Below are 19,120 nucleotides of genomic sequence, written 5' to 3'. Positions count from 1 at the left end.
TATTTTTATTAAGTGCTCTGTGAGTGTAATTAATCTCTGTAGCTATCCAAATGTTGAAAGCAACTCGGAGTGAACATTTTCATCCCCAGACCACCCCGAATAAGATGCGTGAGAGACTCACTTGTAAGTAAATGTTAGTAGATACTCTGGTTGATCGCAAAGCATGAAAGCCTTGGGGGTTTTGGGCCAAATACATTATATGTACTTGAAGGAGTCAGTCTTTTAAAAATGTTTATATACGAGTGTTGAATTGACTGGTTCATTTCCCATATTCCAAAGAAAGGACTTCAAGTAGCCTTTAAAAATGTATATAATGCAAAAAAATAAATAAAGAAAGAAAAATGTAGGACAGCGTGAGCACTGGGGGAGGGAAAATAATATAGGGAGGAAAGCAAAACAAAACAAAAACCAGGGATGAATGTAAATGCACGAAAATATATGCCATAGATTCTTCAGCATTTTTATCAAAGGTAGACCCCTACCTTAATCCTCAGTTTCCAAAAAACTAATATGATTGGCTCAAGAATCATGGGGTTCCTAAATTAAAAATGGAGTGGTTTTCAGTTGGAGAGTTTTTCCTGGCTGAGCCTTGAGCCATTCCTCCCACAGCCCCTCACAAGGGGCCAGACGGTGTGGCGTGTGGTGCAGCGGGGCAAAGTCTTTAACCACAGCCTACGGCAGCCACATGGCAAATCTCCTGTGAGATTTCTTTGTGTGCCAGAGAATTTATTTTTCCATTTCAGATGGATTTCATGTACCATCGGTAACTCTAATTTTGAAAAAGTGTTTCTTTTTCCTTTTACAATTTGTGGTTGACTTCCTGGGGCCTCTGGGTGTCCCAGCACTACTTAAGATGTGTGGTATCTTCACTGCAGCGTTCCTGGCCAGGGGAACTTTGGGGCCTTCTAATCTTAAATCCATTTTATAATAGGGGGACCAACTCTTCATCTCACAGTTCATAATATTCAGCAATGTGGAAACACTATATTTCAGGTATCTGTTCTCTGATTGTCATGGACCTTCACCTGACCCCAGGGTAGGGCTGGCTTAGGGTCAGTTGGTACTGAACCTAGTGGGGCTGTGGTTGGGGCTGGGGCTGGGCAGTTCTTGGAGCCCTGCTGGCGCAATGGTTAATAATTCAGCAGCCAACCAAATGGCTGGCAGTTCAAATCCACCAGCCACTCCTTGGAAACCCTATGGGGCAGTTCTGCTCTGTCCTGTAGGGTTGCTATGAGTTGGAATTGACTTGAGGGCAGTGGGTTTTTTCCCAGTTCTTATCTGAGTATCACCTCTGTTGTTATTTAAACTTTTCTTTAAATAGATTTGCATATATATATGTATTTTTTTTTTCAAGGCAATTCTGTTTAAATGTATGTTGACGCTGTTGTTAGGTATTCTGGAGTCGGTTCTGACTCATAGCAACCGTATGTACAACAGAACCGCTCCTCCTTGAGGGGAAATTAACTGTCATTAGTTACATATTTCATATGAATGAGGAAAAAATAAGACTATAAGACCAAACCTATAACTTCACAAATGTTATTGCTTGTGAATATTATATTCACAAATATTATATAAACATATACATGTATATGTATATATATGTTGTTGTTATGTGCTGTCGGGTTGGTTTTGACTCATAGCGACCTTATAGGACAGAGTAGAACTGCCCCCGTAAGGTTTCCAAGAAGTGCCTGGTGGATTCGAACTTCTGATCTTTTGGTTAGCAGTTGAGCTCTTAACCACTGTGCCACCAAAAAAAAAAAAAGCAAAGCCAGTGCCATTGAGTCGATTCCAACTCATAGCGACCCTGTAGCACAGAGTAGAACTGCCCCATAGAGTTTCCAAGGAGCGCCTGGCGGATTCAAACTGCCGACCCTTTGGTTAGCAGCTGTAGCACTTAACCACTACGCCACCAGGGTTTCCACTGTGCCACCAGGGATCCATATATACACATAAATAATATTTGTGAAATTATAGGTTTGGTGTTGTAGTCATATTTTTTCCTAGTTCATATTAAATATGTAACTAATGACATTTATTTCCCTCTCGAGGAGGGGAACCACTGTATTAAAAAAAAAACAAAACTGTATTACATTAGGGAAATTCGGGATCCCTCCTCCTCCTTCTGTCTCTTTGATTTGTATCTCTGTGGGTTGAATAGATTACATGATATAGAGTCACAAGTTGTCTTTGTCAAAGAAAAGGAAATACCACTGATTAATTGATTGCAGTGACTCAGAAATCATTCTGTGGCAGTTAGTGTAACTAGCTCTGGATATATTTATGGAAAATTAGTTTAAAATCCCTGAATGACAGGTAATGTGGCCTGATATTGTGGGCTTTGTTCAGTTGCCATTTGTGCTTGAAAAAGGAGAAACTCACTTTGGCAACGGGGCCTGGAGGGCATACTGTCCAGCTTTCATTTTCTGAGTTAATACATTCATGCATGCATACAAGAAATAGTTATTGAGCAGCTACTATGTGCCAGGCCCTGGCGATTCTACTTGCAAAGCTCTGGAGAGACCTCAGTGACACGACAGTGTCCCAGCTTTGTCCCTGCTTACACCCTGGTGGGGGAAGTCTGGGAACAGACAAGTAGGCAGGATAGTGCTGAATGCTCCAAAGGAAAGAGAACAGGGGGTGTAATGGCCTGGTGTGGGAGGACTAGATGGGGCGTTGGGGCAGCGCCAGGGAGGAGGGCCCTGTGAGCTGGGAGTCCACGGAGCCCCTCTGAGAAGGGCTGGGGCGGGGGGCGGTGTTTTAGGCAGAGGGACCAGTAAGTTCAAATGCCCTGGGCCAGGTGTGTTTGAGAAAGAAAGCAGGCCTTTGCAGCGGGAGCCAGGGAGCCCAGGGCAGGCGGAAGACAAGGGTTGGGGAAGGCAGCGGATCTGGGGGGTTTTGCTGGCCATGGTAAGAGGCTTGCATTTTATTCCGAATGAAGTGGGATAAGCCGGAGGTGTTCAAGTGGGTTCGCATCAGATTTTAGTCTTGATTCAGAGAGATGGCTGGAGCTGCTGTGTGGGGAATCGTGGAAGGCGCGAGTAGCCAGCGGACCACAGTGGCCCAGGCATGGCCCCAGCATCTGATGTGCAGTGGGACGCAGGGCCCGAGAGAAGCGGGTGGCAGAAGCCAGATGCAAACAAAGGCCTCGCGGCGTGCGATCCCATGGACGCATGCCCAGAGCGGGCAAGCCCAGGCGTTCAGGGGTCGCCGGGGGCTGGTGGCGGGAAGCGGGAGCGGCTGCAGCCGGGCTGGAGGGGTCTTTCTGGGGCTGATGGAAATGTCCTAAAAGTGCGTTGTGATGGTGAATTCACTAAAAATGATAGTCGGGTGAATTTTATGGCATGTCAATAAAACTCGTTAAAAAAAGCTCCAAGCAGTAAAGCGAGCGGCCGTTTCCTCCGCGGTCCGCCGAGCGCTGGGCGCTGCCACCGCCCACCCCCGGGTTTTGGCCGGTTGGCCCCGCCGCGCCTGCTCCCGGAACTCCGGGCGGCCATTGGTCAGCCGGCCGGAGGCGGGGCGCGCGGGGGCGGAACCGGAACCGGCTGCGGCGGGGGGCGGGGCCTCGCAGCGACTGTGGCGGCGGCCGGGTGGCGCGACGGGAGCAGCGGCCGCAGCCCTGAGCTCCATGCTGCGGGGTCGCAGCCAGGCCGCCGGCCAGACCCGAGGCCCAGGCCGCCCGGGGTGAGCAGCGGGCCCGAGCCGCCGGCCGCCATGGGGTCGCTGTTCCGGAGCGAGAGCATGTGCCTGGCGCAGCTCTTCCTGCAGGCGGGCACGGCCTACGAGTGCCTCAGCGCCCTGGGCGAGAGGGGCCTGGTGCAGTTCCGAGACGTGAGTGTCGCCGCGAGCGCGCACCTGCTGGGCGCCCGCCTGCGCTGGGGCCTGGGGCCGCGAGCGCTCGGGGGCGGGGGCTCGGCCTCAGTTTCCCCGCCGGAGGCCCCGCGGGGGGACCCGGGTCCAGGGTCGCCGGAGCTCTGGTCCGAGGCGGCTGGGCGCCGGTAGTTAGGGGGCTTCTGGGTAGTTTCCATCAACTTGCCGTGGGATTCCAAGGTGCTCCGAGGACCGAGCCTGTGCTAGGCGCTGAGAACGGGTCCGAGGACGCGTCTGGACAGGTGCCGGGAGACCGAGACTAAGCAAGTAAATACGTACACAAGAAAACGTTTGCTAGAGAGAAAGTCAAACAAGGTGGTGTGACGGAGATTCCGCTGGGGGATCCGTTTGAAGGGGTGGTCAGGGAGGGCTTCTCCGAGGAGGTGACGTTTGAGCTGAGACCCGAATGGGTAGAGACGGGCCGTGGGCAGGTCAGTGGTACGGGGTCCCAGGTGGGGCAACAGGAAGGCCACAGCCGCTGAATTGGAACTGAGCTTGGGGTAAACTCTTTGGGAGAAGAGACTTTTGTGGGTTTTGTTCACAGATGGTGTACATGCCGGTGCCTGGTAGGGAATAGGAACGCAGTCAGCATTTGCTGAGTGAAAGCTGCCTCCCCGACAAGTAATAATAAACACTTTATGTATCTGTTTGCTTCTCTGTTGTCTCTACCATGGACAGCAAACCCTTCAGGCTGAGGACCTTGCCTGTCTTGTTCAGCCCTGGTTCTCCACAGCTCAGCACAACCCCTGGCAGAGAAAGCACTCAGTAGGTGTTTGTTGAGTGAATGAACAAGCTTTTATTTAGTGCATACTGCATTCCAGGCACTGTTTTTGGTGCTGTGAAGTCGGGTGAGCAAGGCAGACAAGGTCCCAGTGTTCCTGGATCTCTTAGTGTGGGAGGAGACAGATGAACACTCTGATTGTGAACTGTGATAAGTGCTATGAAGGAAAACACCTAGTACTTTTCCTAAATAATATTTTATTCTGTTTTTGGTGAAGGTATACACAGCAGTTTAGGTTCCCCTTCAACAATTTCTACAGGCATTGTTCAGTGACATTGGTTATGTTCTTAACATTGTGTCAACGTTTTCATTTGTTCTGGCTTTTCTGTTTCCGTTGACCTAGTTTCCCTGCCCATTTACATCCTTATCTTTGTTTTAAAGTCATTGTTGGCCATTTGGTCTCATAGAGATGATTTTTTAAAGGAACACAGTACTCCTGGGAGATATTCTTTATTTTGTGAGCCAGTCTATTATTTAGCTAAAAGGTGACCTTAGAGACTAGTTTCGGTTCTCAGGGCAGTTGGCTTGGAGGTCCTCCAGTCTCAAATGGTCCAGTAAGTCTGCTGGCTTTTTTTTTTTTTTTAAATTAAGGTTCTGTTCAATATTTTTTTCCAATCTGTCAGGTTTGCCTATTGTAACCAAGATCAGAACGGTTGGTAGTGGTAGCCAGGCACCATCTAGAAGACCTAGTACTTTTTAATTGGATTGAAAGTCACTTCAGGTAAGGCGATTCTAGGTCAGAGGGAAAGTCCTGAGTGACAGGAAAGGCCCAGCCCTCTTCCTGGTTCCTGGAGCCACCAGGACTTCAGCACAAGGTCCCACTGGCTTGGCAGATGGTGTTGCTGACAAGTGAAATAGGCTCCTTTCTATTAACAGGTGCATTTGTTCCATCTTGTTAGTATCCCAGCCCAAAGACTTACCACGTTGAAATCTAAGGGCTGACCAAATGCTCTAATCACCACAAAGGTTCATGTTCACTTCAATTGCATGAAATCCGTTGACATTGAGTCGATTCTGACTCATAGCAACCCTACAGGGTAGAGTAGAGCTGCCCTGTAGGGTTTCCAAGGAGCAGCTGGTAGAGTCAAACTGCTGACCTTTTGATTAGCAGCCAAGCTCTTAACCACTGTGCCACCAGGGCTCCGTCATTACAGTAGGCAGTAGTAGCATATACTTGGAATTCTTTTTAATGGAGAATCAGTGAAAGAAAAGGAGTGCTGTTTGTGTTTTTCCAGAAGGAAAGATACTACTAATATGCTAAAATGAGCTTTTCCTCCTGTGGTGCTAGGTTTCCTGAGTTCAGACAAATATGTCTGTGCATGGGTGCATGTGTGTGCGTGTGCACATGTGAGCATGTGTGTCAGACAGCAAGAGTGCCAGTACAGAAGGCTCCATCACAACGCTGGCTCTTCTTTTCTGCTCTTTCCTGGAGTTTCTCACAGACCTTGCATTCCCCATATGGGATCAGGGACATCAGTCATCTTGCTTGCGTAGGTGGCCAATTTTCCCTTTTCCTTTAGTAACCCTTCTACAAGCATTTCTGTGGTGACAGCCAGTGAGAAGACCTGGGAGAGAAAGGTTACTAGACTAACCAATAGGACTCAATGAAGGGAAAGTTCGTCTCACTTTCGTAACAGTCTGCAGTCGAGGAGAACAACGTTCCCCTTCAGTCCTTTAGCTGCTGGAGGGAAAGGTTGAATGGTGTGACTGTCTGTAAAAGCAGCGTCCTGTATCCTCTGCTGGTTTTTCTAGGTTAAATGCTGGTGTTAAAATGAATCGTCGTTAAAATGTACTTTATGCCCTTAGCCTTGAATTAGGGCAACTTTTCCCCTCGAAAAAGCAAAACTTTGTAAAAGAAAAGAAATCACGCAACAGAAAAAACAAAGTTAATATATGTAAGGTGGTGGTGATGTTGTTTGTCAAATCCAGTCACGTTTGTGTCTTTGCCACATAAAGCTAACCTCTTTTTAAAGATTTTGCCGTTTGTACAACCATAACGTGCAATTTGAGTTAGCTAGTGTTTGATACGGGGGAAAAACACTCAAACTGAGAAGTAGGTCATATGTAGACAGCTTTTGATACAGTAACATAGCCTCCTTTTCACATTCTTTGATCTCTAGAAATAGCTTGTATCTGAATCATTAACAACTTGGAAGTGGTTAGTGGGATTTCTGGAAATGAAAGAGAATGTGGCAGGCAGAAGTGAAATCGGTTCTTTAACTTTCTTCTGGTTAATCTTCTAAAAAATTTTTAAAAAAACTGAACGAGAACTGTACCCTTGGGTGTAGATTCTTCTCAGGTTGTTCGAGCAGTTTCATGCCAAGTTGTTGTCTAATTGCTTTTTGAGAGTGCCCAGCACAAATGCTGAATCCAAGAAAGATAGAATTCTTGTCCTCAATGCCTTTCAACATGAATGATTTCTGATAATTTTTAAAAAATTATAGTAGTGATTTGTGTTCACTGTGGGAAATTTGGAAGACTTAAGAATAAGCTAATATAATCCACAATCCCATTACCCAGAAATAAACACTTGAACTTTTTCAAGTAATATTTTCAAGTAATATTATTTTAATAATATTTAAAAATGTACATGTATATGTATTTTTGGAACGTTGGACTCGTATTGAAAGTATTAAGTCGGCTTTTGCATATGCAAACTGTGGCTAATTTCCTCATTTTATTAAACATTCTTTCACAGTACTTTTCTAATTTCTTAAGCTTGGAATTACAAAAAGTGAAGTAGAGTGAACAGTACAATGAGCCCGCTTGTGTCCCTCACTCAGCTGTGACGTAACGTGTGGTGCCCTCGTTCCATACCTTCTCCCTCTGAAATACTTTGAAGCAAATTCCAGATACATCGTTTTTTTTGTAAATGTTAAGTATGGCTAAAAGATAAGGACTCACTCTTTTCAAAAATCACAACCATCATCCCATTACCATACCTAAAAATTTTAATAATAGATTTCTTAATATAAATTAAATATCTGGGCATTGGAAACATTGTTTTTAATAACTGCATAGCATTCAGTTATATGATTGAGCCATAATTTTTATTCACATTTATTGAGATGCATCGTGAAATTCGTACAATTAAAGTATAAATTCGCTGACTTTTAGAAACTCTACCAAGTCATGTAGCTCTCTTCGGAGTCCAGTGTCAGAACATTTCCATCATCTCAGTAAGACCTCTCCAGCCCATCTAGAGTTAATTCCTAGTCTCGCTTGCAGCCCCAGGCAGCCACTAATCTACTTTGTGTTTCTATGGATTTGCCTATTCTGGACCTTTCGTAGAAATGGAATCCTATAATATGTGGCCTTTTTTGACTGGCTTCTTTCACTCAGCAGATCCATACTTTTGAGGTTCATCTGTGTTGCTGCATGTTCGTTCTTATTTATTGCTGACTAGTATCCCATTAACCCTGGTGGCGTAGTGGTTAAGTGCTAGGGCTGGTAACCAAAAGGTCGGCAGTTCAGATCCACCAGGTGTTCCTTGAGGACCAATTCTGCTCTGTCTTATAGGATTGGGTTGCTATGAGCCGGAATCGACTTGATGCCAGCGGGTCCATTGGAGCCCTGGCGGCACAGTGGTTAAGAGCTCAGGCAGTGAATCAAAGTGGGCAGTTAGAATCCACCGACCGCTCCTTGGAAAACTGTGTGGGGCAGTTCTACTCTGTCCTTTAGGGTCACTATGAGTTGGAATTGATTTGATGGCAACAGTTTTTTGTGTTTGGTTTAGTATTCTGTTGTATGGGTATACACCATAATTTATTTAGCTAATTTTCTCTTGTTGGATGTTTGTGTTATCGTTTTTTCACTATTGGGGGAATAATCCCTGGACTTGGCGATGGTCTATATAAATTTTTGTTCAGGTCCATAGTTTTTCCTTAGGATAAATTTCTTCATGGGAAGTTGCTGGGCCAAAGGATATTCTTGAAGTTTTTGTATTTTTTTTAACAACAGTTATCAAATTGCTCTCCAGAAAAGTTGTGCCAGTTTCTGTGCCCATTCAGTAGCTTATGAGAGTTCTCCTCCCCAAACCCTCACCAATATTGGGCATTTATTATTTGATTTTAAAAATCGATTTCATTTTAAAAATCACCTCCAGAACATTAGCAGTTTGAAAGCAATTTCTTCATGCTTTTCTCAGCTCAACCAGAGTGTCAGTTCCTTCCAAAGAAAATTTGTTGGTGAGATGAAGAGGTGTGAAGAACTGGAGAGAATACTGGGTAAGTTTGTTTGCTGTCTTAATCACCTAAGTAATTATTTTTATATAAGCAAGCCTCATTTATTTTCATTAAAAAAAAAAAAAGGAAACTATAGATAAGCAGAAATGAGAAAAGTCGCCGCCTGTATTCCCAGAACTCTGAGGTCATCACTGTTACGCAGGTGCGTGTTATCTTTCCATGCTTTTTGCTGTTCGTCTATAAAAGGAAGGCTTCCCGTGCACAATGGTCAGCTTATTTTTTATAAGGTTTGTTTCCCACTTACCTTTTTTAATTGTATTAAAGTACCATGGTTTATTTAACCGATCTTCTCTAGTTTATTATAACTTAAAAACTTTGGCTACGTGCAAAAGCGATCCTTAACTGAAAAGGAACCAGGGACGCAGGAAATGGCAGATACATTGGTTGATAATAGTCTCCTTTTTTCACGGCTTCATTTGTTCATGTGTTAGATCAGTACCCTAGTTTACTTCCTTTATCTCTAAAATCTGTAACCACTTTTCTGGAAGTAGTCTTCATCAAGTTAAACCTTGAAGTTCTGGCTGAAATAAAGGGTCAAAAATTATCTCAAGCAGCGGACTGAAGTGCAATATTTGTTTTTAGAAGGCTGGCCAGAAAAACAGGTGCAAGTGGGAGTAAGAGGGAGAATGCGAGATTTGGAACAATTTCTAATATAAAGAATAAATGAGAATAGTTATGGTGGATTTTATATTTTTTAACTGGGGATTTTTAATATTGAAAACAAAGGCTTTTTGTCATCTGCAATTGATTCCTTTTCATGTTGCTCGAGGTCTTAGTTACTAGTGTGGATTATGTACGTTAAAAGGAACCCTGATGGTACAGCGGTTAAGCACTCGGCTACTAAGTGAAAGGTCGGCAGTTGGAACCCACCAGTAACTCTGCAGGAGAGAAGACCTGGCAGTCTGTACCCATAAGGATTACAGCCTTGGAAATTCTGTGGGGCAGTTCTCCTCTGTCCTGTAGGGTCACTCTGAGGTAGAATCAACTCGACAGCAACAGGTCAATGGGTGTACATTAAATGACCTTGTATTCCCACCCTCTCAGCATATGTAAGCCATCGGACAGGTCGTCTATTTGAAATAAAGTGTTTAAAAGAGGGCAAAAATGGTAACACTGTAGGCGGGTACAGGATTTCCTGTAGCTTAAACTGTTTCAAAGAGATTCCAACGTACATTTTTGGAGGACACAGTTAATCCATAACAACTAGTATAGGCCTACCACTAGGTTATTTCTGTGATTCCAAGTGTGTTCTTAACCTTCTTCTTTCCCCCGGTGCAGAGACAGCATAGCTCCAAAGTTCTTTAACTGGATTTTAGATGTGAAGAAAATTTGGGGAATTTCAGAGAATGTTTATCCAGGCTATTATTTATTTTGTCACTACATGCCAATCTCTCTAGGTAGTATTATTTTTCAGATCTTCGGAAACTAGGTCAAAAGAAGATGAACTCTAAGTCCTTTGGCACCAGCAAAATTTTTGTGCATTTAGACATTTGTTTTAAGAGGGCCTAGGAAAAGGTGGGATTTCAAATGTTCTGACTGAAATTTAGTATGTTAAGTTTCTGTATCTAATTTGTTTCATTTTTTTATTTTTGTAGCATATTTAGTGCAGGAGATTAATAAAGCAGACATTCCCCTACCTGAAGGAGAGACCAGCCCTCCTGCACCACCTCTGAAACAAGTCTTAGAAATGCAGGTAACTTGTTCCTGAAGAAGCCGTGTCAGGCCCCTCATTTCAGGGATCGCTTAATCACTCATTTTATATTGTTCAGTGCTTTTCCGCCTTCTCAAAAAAGTGAAATGAAAATTAAAGAGCCGTATTGCGGTTAACCTTCAGTAATAGGTTAGCCGTAGTTAGTTTTAACTGTAATTCAGTTTTCTTTTTCAGTGTAAGACATAGTCTTCTTTCCAGATGGTGTTTAACATAGGCTAGCGAGAATTAGGTCATTAAATCTGGTTCATAGTCATACACCCTTTACACTCTTCCCAGATTCACTCTGATCCTCTACCCCTTGAATTTTCAGGGGTTTGAAGACGTTAGGTTGTTAGAAGTATTGTAGCAAACAGTGTTGCTTCACCCCAAGTTCAGAGTCTCATTTCTTGGGCGTACAGCTTCCTTCCCTCTTTGAGAACACTTGCTTGGCCCGTTTATTGGCATCTACCCGTGGATTATCCGCTGACGGTCCAGTGTAGTCGTTTTGGAGTTCATCACTCTGGGAAGCAGACTGGTGTTCTTTAGCTTTTTCAAAACAATTATTACTGTGTAACAAGGCTGCTGTGTTTATCTGGTAGGAAGTCGTCTAACATTTGGCATATGAGTGGACTCTAGAGAGAATCATACAATCACATGAGTACAAAGCAGCCATCTGGTTTGGCCTGTTTGACAGGTTGGTTATGAGATAATTACAAATATAGTGATGACTGCTTATGGCTTTTGTAAGGCAGAGCGCACATAATGAATATAGCGTGTTAAGTGATTGAGTATGAGTCTCCATTGACTCGATGATTTGTTTTACAAATTTCTACTTCGAGTATTTTCATACTTAAATATTATTAGGATGCTTAGTATGTAACTAATTACTAAAGAAGACTTGCTCTCAAGAATTCCGTCCCGCCCCCCCCAGTAGCATATAACAGAAAAGCTAGGCGCTTGGTGTACCAGATACAGTATTAAATTCTGGCCACTAAAATTAAAGAATTCCTTTTTCTTCTTTTTATTGATACTTTTTTTATTATAGTGAAAATGTGTGAATCAAGACATTTGCCAATGTAACTTCTACATTGCCAATTCAGTGATGTTGAGTTGTACATTTTTCATGTTATGCCACTGTTATTGCTGTTCTCTTCCAGAATATTCCACCATCATTAACACAAAGAATGTTCTGAGAATTTTTATGCCCAGTTCTATAAATGAAAATGCATAGAAACTCTGAAGCTAGAGACTAGGAAAATAGAGTACATGTGTAAAAACAGAGGCTCTAAAATTTTCTGTTATAAATAAAAGGACATGCAGACTTGAAAGAGGAAGGAAACCAGACACAGGAAAACCAGCAGAAATGATAGGATTGGAGGTTGGAGACAAGGTCTGGTCTTAGGGCACTTGCCAGCATCATAGGATCCTGAATGCTTTATACTATCACACCAAAAAACAACAAAAAAAAACCAAACCCATTGCCGTCAAGTTGATTCCGACTCATAGTGACCCTATAGGATAGGGTAGAAATCCCCCAAAAGATTTCCAAGGAGTGGCTAGTGGATTCAAACTGCTAGCCTTTTAGTTACCAGCCTGAGCTCTTAACCACTAAGCCACCAGGGCTCTTTATACTATCGTATGTGAATTAATTTTGTAGGAATTACCCGAATTAATAGGAAGTAATTAATGATGGAAGGAGCCCTGGTGGCACAGTAGTTAAAGCGCTTGACTGCTAACCAAGAGGTTGGTGGTTTGAACCCACCAGCCGCTCTGCAGAAGAAAGATGTGGCGGTTTGCTTCTGTAAAGATCACAGCCTTGTAGCTTAACTAACGAAGAGTGTCTGCCTTGAGCATCGTGCCGTTCTAGTTCTATCTGTATGGGATCAAACTGACTATAGCAACAGGAAAGATTATATAGCGAACAGTGCGGCCCGTGAGTTTGTGTTAATGGCAGAGGAGCTGCTCAGGAAAGGAGGGCGAGAATGGTTGCACAACTGGAAGAAGTAATCACTGTGGCTGAATTGTTGAATTTGTGTGTGTAGAAACTGTTGAATTGGTATATGTTTTGCTGTGTGTATCCTCATCAACAGCAAAGTGAAAAAAAAAAAAAAAGATGACAGCCTTGGAAACCCTGTGAGTCACTACTACTCTGTCCTGTAGGGTTGCTATAAGTCAGAATCGGCAGCAGTGGATTTTTATGGGACTAAGTGGTGAACCTTTAAAAATTTTATATCTTTTCTTATCCTTATCAAACTAACATAAATCCTGACTCTTTGAAACCTGCACTGATTAGTGTGCTGTAAAAAGCTTATTAAAATCAAACTTGAAACTAAATTATACTCTTGACTATCGTCCATTTTGTTTTAGGAACAACTGCAGAAACTTGAGGTTGAACTGAGAGAAGTGACAAAGAACAAGGAGAAACTGAGGAAAAACTTGCTTGAACTGATCGAGTATACTCATATGCTGAGAGTGACAAAGACCTTCGTAAAACGCAACGTGGAGGTACTGAACCACAGACGAGAGGAAACGTTTCTTTTATAAAAACCTCATTTCTGCAAGGTTGCAGGGCTTGTCAGAATTCATTTAGATGTGTTGCTTTTTTTTAAGGGATCAATTTAGAGCTTAGCATCATTTTTTCAGTTGAAATATATGACACTTAAAGACAAAAAGACTTTAAGAACCATTTCTTGTGTTGGTTGGTTTTAGCAATAACAGTCCTTGGTATTTGTAAAATTCTTTGGTTTGCCATTCAAAAAATATTTTTGTGATCTTGAAGAAAAATCAGCAGTAGAAGTTGAAGTCTAAAATTGAAATTCAGTGTTTCCAAATTGGTAAGGGTTAAGAAAAAATTTTAAAAAGCTGTAATATATAAGAACGATGAATGGTGTCTACATGAGAACTGTATTGAGCCGCGTGTAGAAGGGAAAAGCACACCCCTTCAATAACTCAGTTTCACTTGATATAGTGGTTGGCTCGACAACATATTCTATCTTGGGTTAAGGCAACGACTTAACTGGTAAAGTCTTATGTGACAGTCTTCAAGTGGCTTACAAATGAGTGTGGGGAAGCTAGGTTTCCACTTAGCAGAGCTGAAGTTTGTGTCTGAGTGATCGTGGGGCCTTGGCCCTCAGATCCAGGCAGTTAGTGACTATGCCCTGTAAGTTTGTTTGGAAACAGGAGGAAGGCAGCAGGGTCATTTTTAATGAGCCTCACTTTCTTTTATATGTCTCTTTGTAGTTCGAACCCGCTTATGAAGAATTCTCTTCCTTAGAGACTGAATCTTTGATCGACTACAGCTGTATGCAGAGGCTCGGGGCAAAACTGGGGTAGGTGACAGGGCTTCACACTGCTCAGGTTGTTGAAGCACGATGGCTCCTGAGGGTGATGGGTACCGTCTAAAGCCTGGGGCTGAATGAAAGCAAATATTTGGTTAAGGAAGCACTGCACTCCTGTATTTGCTGAACTGAATTACTCAGCTGTGCCGACTTTTTAATCTAAATATGATAGTCCAATGACCTGGAAAGAAGCAGCTTTAGTACCATTCAGTGTTAAGTCCTATAAGCCTAAAATCATTCATCATTGAGCACTGAGTCTTGTTTTTGGTGGAAACACAGGAGCCAACCTGAGGTGATTTAATTTTTTTTATTCATCATACTTATCTTTCTGCTGTTTATTGTTTCTGCCTACCTGGCCTAATGGGAGCTGGTTTCCTTATGTGATTTGTGTTTGTTTGTTTTTTTTTTTAATTATGCTTTAGGTGAACTTTTATAGCTCAAGTTAATTTCTCCTACAAAAATTTATACACATATTATGATGTGACCTTAGTTGTAATCACTATAACGTGACAGCACACTTCCCCTTTCTACCCTGTGTTTCCTGTATCCATTCAGCCAGCTCCTGTCCCTTTCTGCCTTCTCATCCTGCCTCCCATTTAGTCTCGTGTATCCACTTGAACTAAGAAGCACACTCTTGACAAGTATTATTTTATGTTTTATAGTCTAGTCTATTTGTGTGAAGAGTTTGGCTTCGGGAATGGTTTTAGTTCTGGGTTTACAGAGAATCTGGAGACCATGTCTTTGAGAGTTCCACTAGTCTCAGTCAGACCATTAAGTGTGGTCTTTTTATGTGAATTTGAGCTCTGCACCCCAGTTTTCTCTGGCTCTGTTAGGGCCTCTGTGTTGTGTTCCCTGTCAGGGCAGTCATTAGTGGTAGCCAGGCACCATCTAGTTCTTCTGGTTTCAGGCTGATGGAGTCTCTGGCTTATGTGGCCCTTTTGTCTCTTGGGCTAATATTTTCCTTGTGTCTTTGGTGTTCTCCCTTTTCCTTTGCTCCAGGTGGGTTGGGATTTCCTTCTTCCTTTCTTTTTTTAAATGACCTTAATGTCCCTCTGTTCTCTGTCTGTAGAGATTCAGTGGTCTTTAGTTTCAGAATGTATTCTTGAAGAGAGAATTCATTTTTACAGTTGTCGAGTACCGGAGTCCTCTACCAAGCTGGATTCATTTTATATTCGTCAGCTTGGATGTTTTTTGTTTGTCTTTTGGCTCTGCAACTAGTATGAATTTAAGCCACAAACCTGAGTGAATTCTGCCCTCTGGTTATAAATTCTCGGGGAAGAGTTTTCCCCTTCATACAGAACCAAACCCGAGATAAACTAGTTTATTCGTAGGCTCCTTAGCAAGGTGGAGTTTTTTTTAGTCCACCTGTTCACAGAAGGTGTACCCCTTTGTGTGTGTGTGTGTGTGGAGGGGGGTGTCTCAGCTTTAGCGGGGATTCAGTTCCATCTCCTCACCGGACATGGGCCAATGCCACGTCTCTTGCCTCCCTAAAGCCTTAGGATGGTGGCCCAGTTCAACACATCAGGACCACGAGAAGTTCCTGTTTTATTGTTGGATCCCAAGAATTCCCTTAATTATAGGCTCAGCTAAACACTTAAAAGGATGTTTCAAACATATTTTATCTAGTATTTTTACGTGTTCTGTAGTTGGAGGGCTTTCAGGGTATTTTCTCCATCATACTGCCAGAAATGAAAGTCTTCATCATTCTGTTGATGACAGTTTGTTGATATTCGTTGCCTTCAGTTGACTGTAGTTTATCTTTATTTTCTCCTAGATTTGTGTCTGGCCTTATTAACCAAGGAAAAGTTGAAGCATTTGAAAAAATGTTGTGGAGGGTCTGCAAAGGGTACACCATTGTAACCTATGCGGAGCTGGACGAGCCCCTTGAAGACCCTGAAACAGTGAGTAAATGTCCTGGTCACCCTTTAAACAATGACAGACCAACAGAAAACTTGGAGGTACAGTACAAAGACTTTTTGCCTCCGGAGCCATTTGCTAGTATGCTCCTAACCTGATGCTGCATTGTTCTTGGATACGTTTGTGTGCAGTTCCTAAAAATGAGGACATTCTTCTTTATCGCAATGCAGCCATCCAGATCGGGATGTTAACACAGAAATATCATTACCGTCTGATCCTCAGGTCCCATCTTCAGGCTTCACCTCTCGCCCCAGTCATGTCTTCTATTCCAAAGGATCCGCTTTAGAACTACATGTTGGATTGTGTTGTCTCTTTGATCTCCATCATTTTGGGACCATTTCTCAGCCTTCCCTTGCCCTGGCTTTCTTGACCTTGACACTTTTGAGTGTTACGGACCAGGTTTTTGGTAGAGTGTCCTTCAGTTTGGGTTTGTGCAGCGGTTCCTCATGACTAGATCCTGTTCATGTGTCCTTGGCAGGAATGTCTGGGAAGGGATGCTGTGTCCTTCTCACTGCGTCCTTTAAGTGGTGCACAATTTCATCTTGTCTGTGACTAGTGACATTCACCTTGATCTCTTAATTAAGCTGGTGACTGTCAGACTTCTCCCTTGAGAAGTTACTCTTTTTTTCTTGGAACAGTGAGAGTTTGCGGGGAAGTGCTTTGAAACTATGTCAGTATCCCACTCCTCGGCAGATTTTCTGTTCATTCATTCATCTCCTATTTTATTCAATGGTCTATTCTCTGTTACTATCGTTATTTATTTTGACACTCAAATTCTTCCAAATTTAGCCAGTTGAAGCCTCTTCAGTCTGCCTTTTTTTTTATCCTTTCTACATGTTCCTATCATTTTTATTAGGACTTCATTGCTTTTTTGCACAATGCAGTGTTCTAGATTCATCTTGGAATTTTGCTTACACAGCTCTGGAATGAGCCATTTCTCCAAGGAGCTCTGGTTCTTTCAGCTGAGATTGGTATTTAGAAGCCAAGGTGTTGTAGTTGGGTGTACCTGTTGTTATTGTGTTGCGGCTTCCAGGCTCTTTCAGTGGACAGTTCTATGAGGTGTACACACAGACACACATGCATACACACAGGCACACATACACACTCGTACATACGTACACACACACATTTACAACCTTATTTCTGTACCTTTTGATGTGTATTGAAGACTGAGTTCATATCCAATTCCATTCCAACGTTACAGAATTCAGTCTAGGTTTCCCCCTTTCTGTGTTTGTAACTCCTTTCTTCAACAGTGAGAAGCTTAGCTTTTGTTATTCTTGATATATTTGCTCCTTTGATGAATCCCTTGCCTGTAGCCACTCTCCACAGTCTCCCATGCCTGCTGCCATCCTCCTCTTCCTGCTCACTCTCTGACTTCTCCATTCCGAGTGACTGCCAGGAGTAGATACACTTCTCACCTTACTCAGGCACTGACACCCTGTGCCTGGATGTCCCCCCGTGTGGACACGTCCTCACCGTCCTTGGGCTCTGATACCTCACACCAGGCTGCCACCCACCTTTCACGCTTTTTCCTCCATGACAGTTCTCCTTGCCCTGTCTGGGCTGCTCCATGCATGGCTGCTTTTCTCACCCCACTCAGGCTTTGACTGCACTCTGGACTCTGCTGTGTGGGTGCCTCTTCGCCCCACTCGGGCTCTGACTCCTGCCCTGGACTCCCCTGTGTGGGCACCTCCTCACCCTACTTGGGCTCTGACTCCCGCCCTGGACTCCCCTGTGTGAGTGCCTCCTAACCCCACTTGAGTTCTGATCCCTGCCCTGGACTCCCCTATGTGGGTGCCTCCTCACCCAGCTTGGTCTCTGACCCCCACCCTGGACTCCACTGTGTGGGCATCTCCTCACCCCACTCAGGCTGTGATCCCCACCCTGGACTCCCCTGTGTGGGCGCCTCCCCTCCCACTCTGGCTCTGACCCCCGCCCTGGGCCATTGTTGCTCCTCCTCCTCCCACTGTCCACCCCTGCGTACACACCCATGGCTTTAGGACTGAATCGTTCCAGAAGGGAAGTTGAGAAGCGCAGGAGGGAAAGAACCATAATCTTTTGAAATGTCTGTGTTTTTATACTTCACAGTACAAACCACAGCATTGCCGTAAATGAGGATGAACTGACCTATCAAAGGTAGAAAAGGAACTTAGGCTTCTTAATTGTCAGGAAAGGGTTGACGTTTTATTTTTCTAGATTTGCCTCAGGAATTCCGGCTGTAAGAGTGATCTATCCCTTAGTAGTTTAGAGGCATGCAGAGGAGGTTGGCTGTGAAATGATTTTCATAAAGTTCAGCCTGAGTAAGCCACATGTGCTGGGAAGTCTGATCAGTTAAGCTGTCCCTTAACCGTCCCCCTGTAATACTTCTGCTTCTCTGTGACTTTTGTATCTGCTAGTACGGTCTGCTAATTATCCTGCAGTTGTGGCCATTGTGACTTCTCTATTAAAGCCAAAGATCAAAACTGTTCTGAAGTGGCTTTTACGTGTTCCTTGGAGTTGTTTTCACGCAGAGTGTTTATACAGGTTTAACCCAAAACTTTCCCTAGAATTGCTAAGCTCTCTTATACTGGGTTTTTACAGGACATGGTAAGTGGTGTTAAACGTTCATAAAGAAATACAGAAAAATGGATAGAGATGTATGTATTTCAAAAATACAATTTTTTTCCTTATGATTGCGAAGGAATTTAAAAAAAAAAAAAAAGAAAAACCTGTTGCTGTCAAGCCGATGCTGACTCATAGTGACCCTGTAGAACAGAGTAGAACGGCCCCATAGGGCTTTCTAGGTAGCAGTCTTCAGAGGAGCAGATTGCCAGGTCTTCTCTCCCACAAAGCAGCTGGATGGGTTCGAACCATCAGCCTTTCACTTAGCAGCTTAGTGCTTAAACATGGTACCACCAGGGCATAGAAACTAAATTCAGGCAATTCCGCTTGGTCTTAAGATTTGTACTTTTCATGTTGAATGCCGTCTCTGCTCCATCTTACGAGCTACTTGGTTATATTCCTTGACACAGTTACATCATTTGTAAAATTGTTAAGGAATCTTTGAGGTCAAGTTCATCGTAAATGCCTTTTCTTTTTTTTCCTCGGTGTATCCGCAATGTATCTACATGGCTACCCCTCACCGCCTTTGTTCTTGAGGTTCAAACGGCCTTTTCCAGAGAGGCCTCCCTCATCATTTTCTTTAAACCTGCAGCGCTCCTACCCCCTGCCAGCTTTATTTTCTGTGTAGCAGTTACAGCCACCTGGCATATTATGTATTTTATTTGTTTGTATC

General features: G+C 43.5%; 1 protein-coding gene across 1 annotated transcript in view; it reads left to right on the top strand.

The window, feature by feature from the left end:
* Nucleotides 1-3,687: 3,687 nt before the first annotated feature.
* Nucleotides 3,688-19,120, top strand: part of ATP6V0A2 (ATPase H+ transporting V0 subunit a2) — a 39,060-nt gene continuing 23,627 nt past the window's right edge. Inside the window, exons 1-6 of the mRNA XM_003420324.4 lie at nucleotides 3,688-3,834; nucleotides 8,802-8,880; nucleotides 10,494-10,591; nucleotides 12,956-13,093; nucleotides 13,829-13,917; nucleotides 15,701-15,827. Coding sequence (XP_003420372.1) covers nucleotides 3,718-3,834; nucleotides 8,802-8,880; nucleotides 10,494-10,591; nucleotides 12,956-13,093; nucleotides 13,829-13,917; nucleotides 15,701-15,827 — 648 coding nt within the window. The 5' untranslated portion in view covers nucleotides 3,688-3,717. The remainder of the gene's footprint in view (nucleotides 3,835-8,801; nucleotides 8,881-10,493; nucleotides 10,592-12,955; nucleotides 13,094-13,828; nucleotides 13,918-15,700; nucleotides 15,828-19,120) is intronic.

Source organism: Loxodonta africana, chromosome 19 (assembly GCF_030014295.1).
Source record: "Loxodonta africana isolate mLoxAfr1 chromosome 19, mLoxAfr1.hap2, whole genome shotgun sequence".
Lineage (NCBI taxonomy): Eukaryota > Metazoa > Chordata > Mammalia > Proboscidea > Elephantidae > Loxodonta > Loxodonta africana.
The sequence above is the reverse complement of the archived record's forward strand: the minus strand, read 5'-3'. Positions and strand labels throughout refer to the sequence as shown.